The sequence below is a fragment of the Castanea sativa genome, chromosome 12 (genome assembly GCF_040712315.1).
Source record: "Castanea sativa cultivar Marrone di Chiusa Pesio chromosome 12, ASM4071231v1".
Classification (NCBI taxonomy): domain Eukaryota; kingdom Viridiplantae; phylum Streptophyta; class Magnoliopsida; order Fagales; family Fagaceae; genus Castanea; species Castanea sativa.
This window is the reverse complement of record NC_134024.1, coordinates 23,990,444-24,010,041: the sequence shown is the minus strand read 5'-3', so window position 1 is coordinate 24,010,041 and position 19,598 is coordinate 23,990,444. Positions and strand designations below refer to the sequence as shown.

Here is a 19,598-nt window from a genome sequence, read left to right as displayed (position 1 = left end):
AGTTTATTTTATGCAATTTTAGCTGGATTAGCGAAATGTCTAGGCCAATACTAATTTAATTCTCTTTACCTTTTAATATAATTTTGTTTTTTATTTTTGATAGGCAAAACCACCAGGAATTACTAATTTATATCCTTAAATCCGAAAGGATAATGTTGATTTTCTTCTGTCATTGTACTACCCCAAACAAATTTTTGTTGTAACTTGCAAGAAAGATAGAAAATGACATGATTTTATGCGACCAGATTGGAATTTGTGTTGGAATCCAACCGAACTAGCTCCACTAAAATTCAAAAATTAAAATAAAATAAAATAAAGGAAAATGCACCAGAGCCATCGTTCCACGTAGCAAACCACCTCCTTCCCTAATTCCTATCCACCATATATAGACAAATATAATAATAATAATGTTAAGTCGTAATCAAAAAATAAAAAATAATAATAATGTTAAGTCAGTGAGAAGTGAGAAGTGAGAAGTAGTTGAACACTTTGAAGTTGAAGTACAAATGGCAGCCGCAGTTACAAAAATTCCACTCCACTCCTGCTGAACTCCACTACCAAAATTGAACTGAACAGAGAGAGAGAGAGAGAGAGAGAGAGTATGATCCGAGTATTGGCGGTGTCGTATCCTATAAACCCGCCGTGTCCGTACGGTGTCCATAACTGGACTTGCAGTAGATTTCCTCATGTAAAGCCTAAGCTCAACTCCAGATCATGGCGAGCCAGAGCCTCCTCGGATGCTGACTCTTCTTCTTCCTCTTCCTCTTCTTCTTCTCCTTTTGCTCCTTCCATCGACTCCGATCCTACTGACAAAAATGCCTCCGGGTAATATTATATACGTGTGTGTGTGTGTGAAAGAGAGAGAATTTTGGTTGAAATTAATAGTTGATTCATGTGTGTGCTTGTTGTGTTTTTCATCAGATTCTGTATAATCGAAGGACCTGAAACGGTCCAAGATTTCGCCAAAATGGAACTGCTAGAAATTCAAGACAACATTCGGAGTCGTCGCAACAAAATCTTCTTGCACATGGAGGAGGTCTGTCTCTGTTACTGTTCACGTTGCAGTTACTGTGGGACTGAGGATTATTAAAGGAACACTCTCTAGTCTCTTTTATTAATATATGTCATTAATTGTCTCTTTTTTTTTCTTTTCTTTTTTTAATAAATCATAGGATAGAAATTCAACTTATGACATTCACACTCCATGATGATCACACTGTTATTGATTATATATCTTTTATCCTCAATAATAGCAACCAATACACTGTTGAAATTATAGGAAAATAGTATATATTGTAGTGATGTGGAAGGGATGAGAGATAGAGGGAACATGAATTATGTGGTTTAGTCTAACGGCCTTCATCACTAGGATGAATTATTCTCAAATCATGTTTACAATGTATATGTAGAGACTAGGAGCTAGGTTGGGTGTACATGGGCTCATAACTTAATGAAAATTATAAATTTTTAGGCTTATTTTACTAGAAACATATATACAATATATATTCAGTGACATGTGATGGTTCTTGGGTATGATCCATGTTTATGCTTTTATTTTAAATTTACATTTCTTTGATAGTTCTCCTTCTTCCTTGTACAAAGAAAGGAAGTTTAGTAAACTATTTGTAGCCGCAGTTTTTTAACTATCGTTAAGATATGGTGCAGCGTTTTATTCATTATGCCTAATATAGTTCAAATAATAAATAAGTATAGATTTCCTGGTTTTCTACTCTTTTTCCTATCTGATTACATTTTCCTTTTATCAAAATCCTTCAATATGTTTAGGTGCGTAGGCTGAGAATACAACAGAGGCTTAGAAATGCAGAGCTTGGAATTTCAAAGGAAGTGCAAGAGAATGAACTTCCTAATTTTCCATCATTCATTCCCTTCTTGCCTCCTTTGGTGAGCTTTCTCTCATAGAGTCGTCGTATTCTAATGCTGACTACATATTTCAGTAAATTAATTCTGGAAAAAAAAAAACCATAAATTTTGCTCTGTTCTTGATGATGATCATGTGGGAGATAATCAATGTGTTGCCTGCAGACTTCAGAAAACCTTAAGCAGTATTATGTCTCGTGTTTTTCTCTTATTGCCGGGATTATCATTTTTGGGGGCCTTCTAGCACCCACTGTAAGTTACTTCTGCACCAAATCATTATGATTAATTCTTTCAATGATTCATACACACTACATTTGATGCAGTTGGATTTTTAGTCTGTATGTGTGTGTGTATTTGTGTTTTTACATGTAATATTATCTTGAAGGAATTGTGTTCCAGGCCATGAAATCTTATACCTTTCATTGTATTTTACCTTTTTTAACATCTATCCTCCTCCATTTTCCTTCTTATTGTTTAAAGGGTGGTTCTTAGTTAAATGTTTACTGGAATTTTCCGGTAAGTATAATATATTAATAATGTTTACATCCTTACTTAGGCCATTGTATATGTATTTATCATATTTGGAGGAGAGGAATTATTATTCTGCTGCAATGGAAGGCCATCAAAGAAAATATTATCAACTCTACATGGAGTATGAAAATTAGATGTTGTATGTTAGCTGTCCTGATTTTATTTGTATAGAAGAAACGAAGGGATTATCATAAGCTATACGGCTAGAACTAGACCAACTACCACTGAATTAGTCTTGTAGAATGTATTTTGTATTTTTAAAGTCAAAATTGTACCATGAATTATGATGCCTCTCATTGGAGGAACACAAGACCTTTTAAAACCACATGACTTTCACTTCAATTGGACTTCAGTTGTGAGCCCCATAAAATAAATATTGAATACATGAATTTGCGAAGTAGTGACAAACCAATCTTCCATGGCTGCATCATTTTCTTGATGTAATTTCAAAATAGAAGTTAATGTGTAGTAAGGGTGATTTTGAAATGTTTTCTTTCTTTCTTTCTTTTTTTTAACATGCAGAATTTGAACCTATGGCATTCACTTTATGGTGGTTAGTTTTAAAATTAAACTAAATTTAAAGCCATACATAATGGTGTATTAAGTAAACAAGATTCACATACTAATGAAATAATAACCAAAGCTCACAACTATGAACTATGGTCGGCATCTCACAATTACAAAAAGACCAAAAAGACCAAAAACACCCCTAACTCTAGTAACTTAGAGAAAAGTTAAATATAAGACGAAGCAAGACACTATAACCTAGTGGACTACCATGGGCACTTATTATTGGACCAAAAAGATTTTTTGATGTAATGGATTCCATAGCTTTAGTTTTTTTTATTTCCAAAATACAAATAGAATATGTTCAATGGAACCATGCTGGGGCTTTACTTTCAATATTAGACCAGCAGGGCAAAACATCTGTGATATGATTTGCCAGATCACAATGGCATCAAAATAAGGAAAAGATGGTCCTAATAATATTCAAGTTTAGTCCCTGATGGGAAGGAAATAGGAGATAGAGACCCATTTGATAGAGCATCTGTCAAGAGCACAAACAAAACTTGAGTAGCAGGTGAACAGTCCTAAAGTTTTAGTAAAACTAGGAATTTAAAGTGACAATAAACTTCGTAAAAAGACATGATTGCTAAGAAAACAGTGGATATGGATGTTGACAAATCTGAATGCTGAATTACAATTCATGTGGATGGTCCTATGTATATGGTCTAGTTTAGAATAAAAACTGTACATATTGCTATCCTTAAGGTCTCTAAATTAAGTCTATTCCACCTTCTATTTTGAGCTCTTGAGGAAATTTTGAGTGCTACTAGTAGGAAAAACTGTTCCTTTCTCTCGTGGAAGGATGACAAAAGCTCCATTTGATGCATATAGTTATGGGGCTACAATCTTCTGCTGAAACAATTCGGTTGTGCATGTGCTACTAGGCTTTATTTTTCTTCCAAATTTATTTGAATGTGGATAAATATTTGTATTTTTGGAATTATAATGTTTCTTGTGTTTGGAAATCTGCTTATTACTTGGGATGACTCGTGTTAGATAAGAGAAATCTGTGATTATTCCCACCCTCTAAAGCAGTGTACATAAACAGAAAAATAATTCGGTTGCAAAAATCTTGCTTGTCTCGCCCCCCCCCCCCCAACAAAAAAAAAGAAGCTTTTCCATTTCTTTGTGAAGACCAATAATCTTGACATACCTAACTAAAGAATGTATGGGGCTGAAGGTCACACTTAATGTAAGAGAAAGCTTTCCAAAAGTTGCCCCATAATATTGCAATTTTCGGATGGTCAACAAATCTACAGAATTTAATTATGAGAAAATGGGGATGCATATCAATTATCAAATAATTCTTGGTTCTTTGGGAAACAATCAAACATGGATCACTTTAGGTTTCTGAATCTTCTTTACCCCTAATGCTTCCCTTTTCGTAACTCAGTTGGAGCTTAAGCTGGGAATAGGAGGCACATCATATGAAGATTTTATCCGAAGCGTGCATCTACCAATGCAGTTGAGGTACAGACAGCTTATACCTTGGTCTCTTATCACTTAGTTTCTCTAGTTTTGTTAGTCTTGAGTTTGATTTTCATCTTCGTCACTATGGTACATTTGAACTATTTCTCAGTTGCCCTTTGTGAAACTGCTTGTTGAAATATGTTTAAAAAATCATGAAAATTTTCATGACCAAAAAACTACATTATCTATAACTTATATGTGGTTCAGAACCTAGACTCATCATCCATGAATCAATTTCTTGTCCTTTGGTATTTGTTGGCCTCCGACCAATTTTAGTAATATCACAATTAATGTAAATGTAAGCAATTTCCTTGTTCTAAAGATAGAAATTTCTGACCAGCTCCTTGAAGTATTTCAAGTGATACACTTCAATTGTAAAATGACTGAAATTATGTCACTGCTTAAGGGCTATTCGGATGAAAAATAATTCTGGTATATTATTTTGAGATAATTATGTTATATATAAAAAATGTAATTTGGAATATATTTTCAATCTGAGAAAAATGATTGGTGGTGATTAATCTGTCGATAAGCATATTAACTGGCTTTTCATTATCCTTTGTGCTTTGTTTGGATAACGGTATCACTTAAAACTAAAATTGTTGACAATAGAGAGTTTTCTGTTGGCTGTCACTAAACTTGCATTGGCACAAAATTCTTGCTAAAAAAGGGAACTCAAGAAACATTAAGTTCAACCTGTTTTTTGACTGCCCCATCCTCCAAATATTGTCCAGGTATTAAATTTTAGATTTTCCAAACAACTACCCAAGAATGAAAACTTTTTTAAATTAAATTTTTTTTTAACATGTTGTAAATTTTTACGGAAGAAAATAAGAAGAGGGTTGGAAGTACGATACTTATAAATTTATAATTCATTCTTAAGATAGTAGATCAAAACTTTTTTTTTATAAATGAGTAAGATTGTAGACCAGGCTTGGAAATAAAAATGTATTGCCTGTTGATTTAATTGCACATATTATTGCTGTTAATTTTGTTGTCCAAGTGAAAAGCTTCAAACTTTAGAAAAGGGCATTTCAGTCATCTTGCAAGGATGGATTGAGATTTGAAACTGAGACAATTATAATTTTCAAGGATCTAGTAAGTAGTTTCGGACTTTAGGTCAAATGAGATGCATGTTATCTGTTATCTACCTTGATATTAATATTTTAAATGATGCCAATGCATTGCTGTTTGTAGTTTTATCTATTTACCACCTTTCCTGTCATAAACTGCAGTCAGGTTGATCCCATTGTGGCATCATTCTCTGGAGGAGCAGTTGGAGTGATCTCAGCATTGATGGTGGTTGAAATAAACAATGTAAAACAACAGGAGCATAAAAGATGCAAATATTGTCTTGGAACTGGTATGGATGTTGGAATTTCTACCATATTTTATTATTAGTTTGTACTTTCTCACTGTTGTTTTTAATGTCTATGATTGAGATGGTTATACTAAATTATACTCGCTCACTTCGGGTGGACCAAAATGGAGCTTTCAGCTTTGAAGAGAGCCCTTTTGAGCCTACATGGATTCATTCAACTAAATTTAGGATGCATTCTCAGCTTTTAGAGGCCATCATGTCTCTCACACTTAATTGACCATATTTTGTTCATATATTTGTTGTTTTGTATGGTGTTGGCATTTTTATGTTTTCCCTTGCTACGATTTATGGAAAGGGTCCTTGGAAAGATCCATTGACAATGCAAAAGAAACTCTTTCACCCATCCTACCCTTCTTACCCCTCTCTAATTCACCTTTGTGGTTCTTTTTTTCTTTTAGGGGCGCCTTTATGTTCCTTTTTATTGCTGAGTGGAGAAATAGAAATTTATACTTTTTCACCTGTTAAATAAAGGATCTGCTGCTAGCGAATTCTTTAACGCTTGCTCCAAAGATCAGCTTCGTGAGGATCATTCCCTACCAGAACACGCCAATCACAACCATGGCACAAACCCATCTCTAGTTCACCTTATCCGTTCTTATCCACTCTTGAAAGTATCAAGATCCCCCAACTATTTCTATGGGAGTGCTTTTTGGAGTTGTGACATCTAATTCTTATTTTTCATTCTTGTGTCACTGAAAATTTTACGATTTTCAAAAATGTTCTGCCATGGCCAATGGCCATGTAAACAAAATGCTCTTGTGAAAATGTTGGGCTCTCTGGTGTAATGGTGCTGGGTTGAATTTTTATTTTCTGTTGGTGGATTGAATTTGGTTGTTAGTGATGTTGTTTTTGACAGTGGAGAGATGAGACCAGAAATGAACTGGGATAGCTCAGGTTGGGGTAGCATAGAGGCAAAGTAGAAGGGATTAGGTGGAGAAAATCATAATATTGTTGTTACTTGAATATTAATTTCTGCCAAAATAAAAATTTCAAATCCAAAATACATCCGATGAATTTCTTTTGGATTTGATGATGAGTTTAATGGAGAGAACAATTTTACATTTTGTTGAAGTACAGACCTGACATTGATGCAATTAAAAGTGAAAGGGTGACATTGAAACTGGGTGAAGAGGAAACATTGAATCTTAGGACAAAAAACAGCGGGGAAGAAGCATAGATACCCCATAAAAGAAAGTCAAAGAAACTTTGAAACCTTAGAACATATAAGATTGTAATGGTTTTGAGTAATTAGAAGCTTCTTCACCCCAGCCTCTCCTTTACTTCTCTCATTTCTTGGAAAATGTAATGACTCTTAGTTTTTTTTTTAATCTCCTACATGCTAAAACATGTTCACTCCTCCCATACTTTGTGGTTTATGCTTCTGTAATTTTCTCTGGTGCATGGTATTATCCCATGAAATGACTCTTTCTTCAAAATTCATATTATAAATAAACCTCTGATTTATGTTGTTAACAATTGCGTTAGATGTATATATCCAATCCAATTTGAGTTTTCGTTTAAATGAATAAGTGAAAGCATGTAATTACTTGTTCAGTACTTGAGAATTTCATACCCGAGTAGAGAATACGTACTCAGTCTACTTATATCCACTCTTCTAATTGAATGGTGCAGGATATCTTGCTTGTGCTCGCTGTTCAAGCACAGGGGCATTGGTTCTTATTGAACCAATATCAACGATAAGTGGCGGAGATCAACCTCTGTCACCACCTAAAACAGAAAGATGTTCAAATTGTTCAGGATCTGGAAAGGTTGGACATCTAAAATTTTGGTTTTTATATTTCTTTTTGCTTATATTAATGAGTTTGGTGCATGCTTGAATTGCTGGTTCTCCCAGACACTTCAATGTACAAGGCTCATATGCATATAGGGAAACAGTTGATTCATGAACACATGATGTAGATTTTCATTAGATTGGAAAATAGAAAGTAGTGATGCTTTTTTGGGGAAAATCATCATTACCTCCATTAATTGGCAGAAGTAGGATCATGTAAAACTTAAATGATAGTCTAAACGGGGGCGGATTATTTGTTGCCCCACTAATGAAGAGAATCAAAAGAAAACCTTCATCAGCCATTAGTCTAATTCTTATGAAATTGCAATCCAGGTATACTTTACTACTTCCCACTATTTTCTCTTTGAAGTTATATATTAATACAATAACCAACCTCAGATTTAATGTCCCATTTTTAATTTGGCAGGTTATGTGCCCCACATGTCTTTGTACTGGAATGGCAATGGCAAGTGAACACGACCCTCGGATTGATCCCTTCGACTAGAGTTGCGCCATCATTGCTGCCTCTCTTTTACTTTTTTTTTTTTTTTTGAGGGTCTCTCTATTACTATTTGAATGTACAATTTTGTTCCAAAGTTGTCTTTGTGACAACACAGTAATATTTGTATGTACAAAAAGTTCAAGAAATTGTGGATATCTAAATGCCAATAACTGTAACTATTGAGGACTTGGCATAGTTCTTCTCTTCCTCTTTCTTTATAAAAAAATTAAAGTAACCAAATAAATAAATTATCTAACATTGGCATCCTTGCCACTCCGCTTCAATTTTCATTCTAAATTATGTTTTCATTAGAAAATTCAAAATTTAACTACAGCACTTGTCTGGTTTTGAAAATTCCATAATATTAAATTTTAAGATTTCTGAATATTTTGTTTAATTTCCTCCAATATATAATTTCATATTTCCACACGTTTATTTTTTCAGTTAATTCTCTCTGCCTCATTATGGCCAAATTTAAAAAAACACCTATTATTTTTTATTTTGTAATTCAGGATGGTTTTAAAACAGTATGGGAAAGTACAAGCCAGACTGTTTCGGATTAGTACAAGTTCTATTCCTATACAGTCAGTACAGATCAATATGTAAGTCAGTCTGGAAAAGAGATTAGTCATTCCAGTTTTCATCAAGTGGGGTGCTAATTAGCATGTAAGGGAGTAGCTTAACAACAATTGATTGGATCCTTATAATTTTGGGGGTCCATACAATGATTCACTAGCAAACTGGAATCACCTTCACATAAATTTTCAATCCACTTTCTCACCACCACTTTGAGGCTCACGAATGTTCGAAAAATAAACTATTTAAATCAAAAACCATTTCCCAGTCTACTTTCCACCAATAATTATAGTCTAACCTCACCAAATCCTTTTAGTCAGTTTTACTTCATCAGTCTTTTCCCTGACTTACAAAATGGAAACTAAAGACTAATGACTATAAACTTACCTCTAGTCTACTAGAAAGCCATATTTAGTTTTTACTTTCAACTAGAAAGGCCAGTAGAATTACATACTGAATAATTTACATTTCAGTCTGATCCTTTAAATGTCCATCTTACATGATTTCCTTCATACAATACAACACGGGAGTAACAAATATAAGTCATCATATACACGGTACACCACAAGTGAAATTCTTCACTGAAGACGCAATTAATTATGGGGTTCAATTAATCATCTTGAACTTTGCCTATCTTATATGTTTTCTGACCAATCTTACACTCAATACCGCTGAATTTACTGGTGAAAATGCATTTCTGCAATGAGCCCCTGACATTTACTCTTTTCATTTCTTCTTCAACTATTCTCTTTAGGGAATCACTGATGTCACCCAATGCCCAAGTTAAGGATATATGGGGGCGTGGATCCTGTAGTCAAAATTGGTATGGTAAACTACTCTTCTGAAATATAATAATATATATGCATAATATTTTGCTGCATAATAATCTTAGATAAATGAAAGAGTGGTAATAAACCAAACCTTATAGAATTCAGGAAGATTGTGAAGCCTATAAACCTCGTTAACAACTTGAATTTGCTTGGTTATCTGAAATAAATTGAAGCCAAATCAGTCTCACAATTATATGAACATAATAGCGGAGGAGATTCTAGAGAAAAGATTTGTTGTAATGTAGAATGGTAAAACTTAGGTTTGGTACCAAGGTGTAGTACATTAGGTACCCCAATTAAATTCAAATACCTTGTTGCATTAACCAATAAAAAATAAATAATGTTATCTTTTACAAAGACAAATAAATTTATGCAACCAAGTGTTTGAATTCAATAGGGGAACCTAATTTATTGTACCTAAGTTTACCCATGTAGAAATATATGAAATATGCATGCTTCTTAAGAATCTATATTTCTAAAATATGCTAAAACAGATCCAGAGCCAATTAGGGCATGACCTTACATGCAGCTAAATATCAAAAAGAAGAAAAACTTAAGGGAGTAAATGAAGAGACTTCATGTATTGACCATTAGCCAATCATGTCTATTCCTCTATGAAACAAACAGACTGATTCAATTTCCATGGACATGCAACCGCAAACCTAACTGTAAACGTCTTATTTAAATTCTATAACTTCTAGATGAGTTTGCTAGGTTCTTTATGAGTTCACCTCATTTCAAAATGTGTAACACTCCTCTTGCATATGACATGAATGGTTGTATTTGTATGTTTTGTATAATATCAAACTTAACTTGATTCCCATTAAATTTGGGGAATTTCAAAATATTAATAAATAATTTGGCATAAAGATAGATACAAAGTTAAACTGCATATTTGATGTCTCGGATTTACACTTTTACATGTATATCTACCAGGACCAGCACTCTGTTCTTCTGCAATAATGATAACTCTATCAAATTGGATTGCAACAAGAGATGTTCCACACCACGGCAAAAAAAAAAAAAACCCCGTTCCCAACTAGTCATCAATATTGCATATAACTGTACTAATTCCATTCAAAATGACCCAAAAAATAAAGAGGCTAAAATACCTTTTGGTCCCACTAACATTTTGATTGCTGTCATTTGAGTCTCTCAAGTATCACAAGTTGTAATTTAAACCTTCAAATTTAGAATCGTAATCAATGTGGCCCTTCGTCAAGATCCACCAACTTTGAGATGTTAAAAGATTTTAACATCAGCCAAATTGACAACAATTCTAAAGTTTGAACATTTAGATTGCAGCTTTTAATACTCAAGGAACCAAAATGGCAACGACCCAAAAGAGACCAAAAGGCATTTTAGCCAAAAAAAAAACTGAGGCACCAATGACAAATCCAAAACTTGGAAGTTCTGCGTTGACAAGGACAAAAAAACAGGGGAAAAAAGGAAGTAAAATAGGAGAGAGAAAGGGGGAGGGGGGCGAAGAGAAAAGAGAAGGATGTCTAGCACACCTCAGCCAATCCTCCCGTATTGACTTCCATGGATAAAAATGTCCGTGTATGATCATCATTAACAAAAACTTCCCACTTACTAAAATCAATCAAATACCTGCCTCCCAAGAAAATTATGTGTTAATGTGGAAACTCGTAATATCAAACTCAACAATTACAGTAAAATTCGTATATGAGAATAGATAATCTGACCGCCTCTGAAATTGAAGCTTCTGCCGAAGCATTGCCACCACTGAATCGATTTGGTGTACCCGGATTGGGACAGTTCTTCCCAAACTTATGTGGAATTCCCTTCCTAAAGCAACTTGAGCAAGTTTTTGATCATCTTTGCAAAGACTATTAAGTGGAACATCAACATCAACAACATGAAGACTGGGTACAAGAGATGCGACCTTCTTCAGAAACAAGGCCAGATCCTTCTTTGGTGTAGATGGTATGTAAACTGAAAGGACATTGTTTAAACAATGGTCTCAATCCGAACACATCACTTGATAAAGAAATTTTAAACTTAGTCTAATCATTGCATTCAAGCCCACCAGAAATTGAAACACACAGGCAAGAAAGAGAAGTCAGAACTTCATTATAATATGTTCCTCACGCACACAATTAGAGCAGAATGTTGACTCTTTGTCCTCACAAATCATTCTCACTAATGCAGGCACTCAAAAACGAGTCATAGACTAGAAGCATTTCAAGAGGCATTGATCATTCCATTGAGCCTTCAATCAGGATAAATTTTATAGAATAGAATTTGGAAAAGAAACTAACTCTATTCATTCATTTTTTAAGCTTCTTTTTTTATATAGGTAATAGAATTTTTATTGAAAAAATGAACATCATGTTCATGGTGATGAACACTCTGGACATGAAGAAAATACAAAAAGCTCAAGAGCTAAAGCTTACAGCTAACAAATTCTAGAAAGCAGGAATTGAAATACATTGGGTAAGACCCCAAATACAAGCCCACAAATGTTTTGAAACTTTCTAAGCTATTGAATATAGTTTTTATTCAAATGTTTTGAAACTTTATTTTATAAGTTTTTTTTTTCCTTTCTTTAAAGGGCACAAAGAGGGGCACAACCTAGGAAGCACGGACGCGGCACCGGAGGTGCTGCACCCACGTCCGACGCAGCGCGACGCGCGAGGGACGCCGCTGCTCGCGCGTCGGTGCCGCGTCGGCCACGTGTTTTCGTTTTTTTTCCAGCCGACTCGCGCCGACGCGGCGCCGATTCGAGCAGATTCGGGCCGATTCGGCCAGAATCGGGCTGTTTCGGCCGTATCGGCCGGCGACCGAAACGGCAGAAACAGGCCCGAAACGGCCGAAACAGGCCTCGAATCATGCTGCAACAGCCGAAATCGGCTCTAAATGAGACCCAAAAACCCTAAATCTATCCTTCCTTTTATTTTGAATATTTGTTGCTTCTTTTGTGTTTTCTTTTTGGTTTTGTGTTGTGTTTTGTGTTTCTTGCTTTTTTTCTTTCTTTGTTTTGTGAATCAAGGCATAGTAAATTAGTAATATGTTTTTTAAGAATATTTTAATAGTAAAAATATATAGAAAATATAAATAAAAATATTTTTAATAATTTTTTAATTGCCGAGTCTCACCGCACCCGCACCCACCTTTTTCAAAAATTGCCGAGTCCCGCACCCGTACCCGTACCCGCACCCGTACCCGTGCTTCATAGGGCACAACCTTAGTACCCGGGAGAATACAAAGGAAAAACCAAAAGAACAAGGGAAAAATACAAAATATTATTTGAAATTCATGTAAGATAGAAAATTAATGAGATTTTGGACAGAAACATAAGTGGTAGTTGACACCCACTCGTAAAGGAACTTTAGGGAAATTGAAATGTTTGAATTTATTATATAGGATTTTTGAATGTTGATTAATGAGCAAAACATGAATGAATTAATTGGAAGCTCTTGTATCGCATATCCAAACATAAGTAGTAAACTTGTCTTTCCCTTTCAATTTCATACAGCCTCCCAAAACTCATACAAATCACACACAAAACAAGCAAAAAAACCATAGGCTCTTACAGCCAGTAACAGCCTTATCTGGTTCATGAGTTTCACCAATATCCTATATTGTTGAACACAAGTACGCAGCCATTTCAAAATCACCATTTTGAAAAAGAAAACAGAGAGGAAAAATGCACTAGCATCATTATTGTCATTAGACTCATTACTAGTTGCGAGAATTCTCTGGACCATTAAGAGGGCTGGCATGCGGGTTTGTGTGTGTGTGTAAGCATAAGAGTTGTTTTCATTTCCTTTTCCCGAGTTCCAAATCTTTAAGAGACAATGATAATTACTAGCTGAGCTTCTTTGTTGGTCATATCACCAAATGACCAAAGATAATGAGTGAACTCTACTAAAACTCAACTTGGAACCCAGAGGAAATACTCTCAAAAGCCCTCTTTTAGCATCCAACTCATTCTAGTTTCACTATCCCATCATTTTTTTAAGCATCCAGATTTTGGATAGCCAAGTTCATGGATATAAATTAAGTACTGACATGGGTTTCAGTTAACTTAGCTGGTAAAATCTCTTATTGTTGAATGAGACTTTACCAAATACCGATTAGTGTCTTAGCCTAATGATAAGAGCAATCATTATGGAGTAGATGCCAGAAATTAAAATTCTATTGTAAATTAAGTACTGGCACGTGGTGCTGTTATGATTAACAGCCAAATTTAGCTATCATATACACTAAGGACCAAACCAAACATCAAGTTCAACTTTTATCTTCTTTATATTTTTTTAATTAACGTAAAGAAATGAGCTTGTTAAGTAAGATGAGTGAAATAATGAATTACCAGGGATGTAGACATGCAAAGCATAGTTTCCTTCAACATGGGGAAAGGTCCTAACTCTAGCAGCCTGACCAATTTGCAGGTACTCCATATTCCCTTCTCACAAACAAAACGTCAAACACTTGGTGAGCACAATTTATACAAAAATGGAAGTGGGTAATTACGAGAGAGAGAAGAATGGTACCTAGGGAATTTGGGGGTTCGAGAAGGAAGAGAGGAGGTGGGGGCAAAAGGGTCGTTGAGGAGGCTTGAGAGTTTGATGTTTGAGGCGGTGGTGGATTTGGGGTGTCAGTGTCTGAGTCATCAGAGGATGCGTCTCCGTACGAGGCTATCAGGGCATCCATTCTTTCTTTCTTTCTTTCACACTCACAACAAAGACCCTTTTGGCTTTTTTTAGCTATTTCTGAGCTGCTTTTTCCAACAAAGTAATGCCACGTTGTTGAGCACTAAAAGAGAAAAGATGGAATCTTTTGTCCTTGAGACCCCTCTTTGCTCTCTCTTTTACCGACTGGAGAATACGACGGTATGTCTATCACTCTCAACTGATCTTCTTCAATTCGCTAAAGAGCCCTCTCTCTCTCCCTCTCGTTTTCAATTCAAATCAAATCAAGCGTGCACCTTTTTACTTTTACAATTGTGAGTTCATACCTGTTCGGACATTTCATTCAAAATTTTCGGATATTTTGGCATAAAAATATATGTGCCTTTCGTATGTTTCGGATATTTTGGCATAAAAATATATGTGCCTTTTGTATGGGATTTTAAACGTATATTTTCAATTTTTAAATAATATTATACATTTTTTTATATACATTTTTTATTTATATGTATTTTCAAAAAATATAAACAATGTTACTAAAACAGCGCTAGCAACAGCCCCTATATTTTCTATTTTACATACTCTTTTTTCAAAATACTCTTATTATCTATTTTATACAATGTTTTATTAAATTATCAATTTTTTTTAATTATTTATCTTTCTTCACCCACATCAACCATCATCTACTCATTTCCTTCATTCTCATAAATCAGAATATATAAAGAAATAATAAAAAATTAAATGCCAAGTAAATAGTGCAAGTGTAGAATCCAGGCCAAAATGGCCCAATACCACAATTTTCAGAAATTTTTAGCAAAAAAACACTGTTTCAAAACTAAATAGGGAAATACTACTTTTATGGTACTCGAGTTTGGCAAACTCGAGTACCATTTAGAACTCGAGTTTAAGACACTCGAGTTTCTAGAAGTTTTGCCACTGTGGCATTGCTGAGGTGGAAATTTGGCGAATAAAAAAATAATGTGATACTCGAGCTTGGTATACTCGAGTACCATGCAACACAATACTCGAGTATAACATGATCGAGTATCTTTTATAAATAAAAAGTCAATTATTTTATTTCTACAGTACTCGAGCTCACCCAGCCCGAGTACCTTGTAACCTTTTTTTTTTTTTTTTGGATTATCGACAAATAAACATAAACATAAAATGTTGTTTATTTTATTTCTATAGTACTCGAGCTCACCAAGCTCGAGTACCTTGTAACTTTTTTTTTTTCTTTTTTTTTTGGGATTATCGACAAATAAACATAAACATAAAAATAAGTAGCTTTTTTATGTATTTATTTATTTAAATAGAAGCATTGTAAAATACAGAGATTTTAATTTCAAAATATGAATTTAATTTCAACATTAAGTAAAACTGTTCATTATTTTCTCATAAAAATTGTTCGCTCTCTTTTTTGCGTAAATTATTTTCTATTCACTATTTAAAAAATTGTTCGCTGTTTTCTCATAAAACACCTAGTAAAATCGTGTTTTCTAAATTTAAACGCCAAATCTGAATGCTTTTTCATGTTTGAATTTCACAATAATTGAATCTATTTTTCTGCATTGATAAAATCTACTTCTACATTAATAAAATTTTCTCTCTGCACATCATGTTGATTGTATATTCGAATCTGCTTACTGCATTCATAAATTTTTTTTTTTGCATTAAGTAAAACTGTTCACTATTTTCTCATAAAAATTGTTTACTGTTTTTTGCATAAACTATTTCTAGCATTCTGCATAAAATTATTTTCTATTCAGCATTATTTAAAAAATTGTTCACTCACTTTTCTCCGTAAATTATTTTTTGTTCACTATTTAAAAAATTGTTCGCTGTTTTCTCATAAAACACCTAGTGAAATCGTGTTTTCTAAATTTAAACGTCAAATCTGAATGCTTTTTCATGTTTGAATTTCACAATAATCGAATCTATTTTTCTGCATTGATAAAATCTGTTTCTACATTAATAAAATTTGCACTCTGCACATCATGTTTACTGTATATTCGAATCTGCTTACTGCATTCATAAAATCTGTTTTTTGCCTTAAGTAAAATTGTTCACTGTTTTCTCATAAAAAAATTTCACTGTTTTCTGCATAAACTATTTCTAACATTTTGCTTAAAATTATTTTCTGTTCAGCATTATTTAAAAAATTATTCACTATCTTTTCTGCGTAAATTATTTTTTGTTCACTATTTAAAATATTGTTCACTGTTTTCTCATAAAACACCTAGTAAAATCGTGTTTTCTAAATTTAAACACCAAATCTGAATGCTTTTTCATGTTTGAATTTCACAATAATCGAATCTATTTTTCTGCATTTATAAATATGTTTCTACATTAATATAATTTTCTCTCTGCACATCAAGTTTACTGTATATTCAAATCTGCTTATTGCATTCATAAAATCTTTTTTTTTTTTTTTGCATTAAGTAAAACTGTTCACTATTTTCTCATAAAAATTGTTCACTGTTTCTGCATAAACTGTTTTTAATTTGGCGCGGTTATTGCTCTTAAATGTTTTTTGTGTTTTTTTAAATATGTAACCATATGAATAATGGACAAACTCCATGAATGAAAAATGAGTGATTCATATAAATCACCTAATGGTAAGTGCCTCAAATAATTCGAATTTGTAAAAAAGTTCGAATTAGTTGAATGTAGAAATTCGGGAAAAATCGATGGAAAATCAATGAACGTACCAAATCGTGAAGGTGTACATAAGATGTACAAATAGTCTAGACTTGTTGAGAAAGTACAAATCTACTTTTACAGGGATGCATACACCTCCCATTGTAGTCTTTTAAAGCTGGCTAGCTTGCAGATTGTACTGCAACTTCTTTCATACTCATGGCCTGGGTACCTAATCATTAGTATTGAACAACTGCATTGTACAAACACTAGGAATTGCACATTTTTAATTACATTATAATGCCATTCTCATAATTTTTTTAAAGTATTTTTCATGTGTATTATTTTCATACTAAGCTACATTGTATTTCTACAAAATTTAATGCAATACAAGTGCTAAATGTCTCTTTTAGATTTCTACTGCCTATTGCTTCCATGCTTTAGAAACCAAAAGATTTTTTAGCTGATTGCTGAATGGGGAACAATACACAATATCTGGTCCAATCAGAGTCCGCTCACATAGGCTTAATATATGCAATAATCTTCCAATCAAAAGTACGAGTTGACATTAGAACGTAACCATTAGTAGAGGAAAGTCAAATAAATTTGAAAGAAGAGGTATAGAAAAAGTCATGTTTCTTTAGCAATTTTATGAAACAAAGTCTAATAAGATACATAGCTACAATTAACACTGAATTAAATAAACTATCTATTACACGTGGAACAAGAACTTCTAGACAATGTCACTTTGCAAGAAATAGAAGTGGTATCAACTAAAAACATAACAAAAGTGAAATGTCCTACGATATTTAAAAGATTTTTTTTAAAAAGATTTTTGTTTTTCATTAAAAAAAAAAAAGATATTTGTTTTGTGATGCGTTTGGATGGCTATCAAACTATCTATCATTTTGCCATTTTGGAAGGAGTGTAATAGAATGATTATATATATATATATATATAGAAGGATTCGTATATATATATATATATATATATATATATATATATATATATATATATCTATAGAAGGATTCGTTCAAAATTTAAATTGAAAGAAATGAATCAAATGATACCCTTAAAGTGTGGATGAAATGTTTTATAATGCTTAAATTTATAAAAGATACTAGTGAAAATTCCATGCGTTGCATGGCTTTAATCCTGAATTTTCTTTATATATATTTTTGAGAAATTATAACTAAATGAGTTATTATTACATAATTTTAGAATTATTTTCTAGCTAAATGTCAAAAATGGGTTAAGTGTCAAAAATGAAACCATGGGTGGGTAAGTTAAATTTGAGACAAATCATAGGTGGGTAAAGTGTAATTCCCAAAAAAAGAAAAAGAAAAAAAAGAGTGGGTTCAAAGGACTAAAAAACCACAATCTATTAGTTTTACTAAGGTGAGTTTGGTTCAGCTTTTTCAAACAGTTCTTTAAGCAGTATGTTTGGTAAAAACTATCAAAAAATGCTTTGACAAAGTTGAGCGTTTGGCTAATACTTATAAAAGTGGCGGTTTGAGTTGTAAATTACCAAAAAAGACAAGATATATATATATATATATATATATATATATATATATATATATATATATATGTTTTAATTACCTCTCTTAATGCAAGTTATGGACAAAATATTTTTTCAAAAATTTCACAATAAAGTCTGCATGACAAGCTGGCATTCAGATTAGTTTATTTCCCAAAGTCATCCAAGAAGTAGCCGCACAGATTGGAGGACTTAATTATATGAAGATCACTATTTGGAGTACTCTTCCTACTTGGGATAGTAGTTATTATATGGAAGCTTGGCCAGTACACATTTTGGCTGTTATTCATGATTGGGGTTGTATCCTTGAATATAACTGGTATACATGAGATACTTATTTACCACTTGATGATCCAGATGCTTTGGCTCAAGATGGTCTAATTTCATGAGTAATAAGATTTATGAGATATAGAAAGAATTAGACAGAGGCTTCTACTTATATAGTTACACAAATAGGATAACCGTATATGGTCCAATACCTTCAGCAAGGAGGCTATTTGGGAAAAGAAAGATTGTTAAGGATCCTAGAATGATACAGATTGAAAGACAGACAGATAGATCACTATTCACCGGTGACTGATCACTATTCACCAGCACGAGTGAATAGCTTTTGGAGAAATCAAGACAGTCCAAACAGATACAGACAGATGTTCAAAAGTTACTACTATTTACTAGCATGGGTAAAAAGAGATTTGATAGATTCCCGAGATCTGACAGATTCCCAGACATACGCAAACAGACTATTACTCATTAGTACTAATTTCCATACCACCGACAGATTAACTTGAGTTAAATTTACTTACTCAGATTACTTTACCATGGTTCATTTCACCTATAAAAGAGACGCACTACGAAGACAGAAGACAAGTTTCTAAGATTCTAAGCTTTTAAGTTCCAAGTTTTAGAAAGCCTTTTGTGATAGCCTTTCCTCTCCCTCAGAAAGACTTTTGAACTCTCTCCCTATCTTGTAATCTTGTAACCTTTCTCTTCAGACAATTTTATTTTCAAGCTTGTATCAAAGACAATAGTTTGTTTTCAAGTCTATCAAAGATTGAAGTTTTTATTCAAGTAAGATTTTACTAGTTTTTGTTTTCATATTCCATACTTCATTTTAACCTTATTTTGAATATATCTATTTTGCTATTTACTTGTTTATTATCTATTTTATCATTGTTTCTGCTTCCAAATTACTGTTATGCTCTCTCTTGGGTAGTCATTGGTATTAGAGCATGTGGATCA

The 19,598-nt window shown here is 33.2% G+C and overlaps 2 protein-coding genes across 2 annotated transcripts; one reads left to right on the top strand and one right to left on the bottom strand.

The window, feature by feature from the left end:
• The first annotated feature begins 412 nt into the window (after nucleotides 1-412).
• Nucleotides 413-8,405, top strand: LOC142619339 (protein ORANGE-GREEN, chloroplastic). Its single transcript, XM_075792406.1, has 8 exons — nucleotides 413-825; nucleotides 922-1,036; nucleotides 1,786-1,902; nucleotides 2,044-2,130; nucleotides 4,370-4,446; nucleotides 5,682-5,809; nucleotides 7,460-7,596; nucleotides 8,047-8,405. Exons 1-8 carry the CDS (start codon nucleotides 602-604, stop codon nucleotides 8,122-8,124), a joined length of 963 nt encoding a protein of 320 aa, XP_075648521.1. The 5' UTR covers nucleotides 413-601; the 3' UTR covers nucleotides 8,125-8,405.
• A 687-nt stretch (nucleotides 8,406-9,092) lies between these two features.
• On the bottom strand, nucleotides 9,093-14,385 carry LOC142619340 (uncharacterized). The gene is made up of 6 exons (XM_075792407.1): nucleotides 14,045-14,385; nucleotides 13,864-13,956; nucleotides 11,234-11,483; nucleotides 11,042-11,138; nucleotides 9,619-9,684; nucleotides 9,093-9,505 (listed from the first exon to the last, which is right to left on the bottom strand). Exons 1-6 carry the CDS (start codon nucleotides 14,202-14,204, stop codon nucleotides 9,308-9,310), a joined length of 864 nt encoding a protein of 287 aa, XP_075648522.1. The 5' UTR covers nucleotides 14,205-14,385; the 3' UTR covers nucleotides 9,093-9,307.
• Between the last annotated feature and the right edge of the window lie 5,213 nt (nucleotides 14,386-19,598).

Coding starts and splice junctions, on each gene's coding strand:
- LOC142619339 (XM_075792406.1), top strand. CDS start 602: ATGATCCGAGTATTGGCGGTGTCGTATCCTATAAACCCGCCGTGTCCG. Junction 1,903..2,043: donor TTCCCTTCTTGCCTCCTTTG/GTGAGCTTTCTC, acceptor TGTTGCCTGCAG/ACTTCAGAAAACCTTAAGCA. Junction 2,131..4,369: donor GGGGCCTTCTAGCACCCACT/GTAAGTTACTTC, acceptor TTCGTAACTCAG/TTGGAGCTTAAGCTGGGAAT.
- LOC142619340 (XM_075792407.1), bottom strand. CDS start 14,204: ATGGATGCCCTGATAGCCTCGTACGGAGACGCATCCTCTGATGACTCA. Junction 13,957..14,044: donor CGAACCCCCAAATTCCCTAG/GTACCATTCTTC, acceptor GTTTGTGAGAAG/GGAATATGGAGTACCTGCAA. Junction 9,506..9,618: donor ATCTTCCTGAATTCTATAAG/GTTTGGTTTATT, acceptor TTTTGACTACAG/GATCCACGCCCCCATATATC.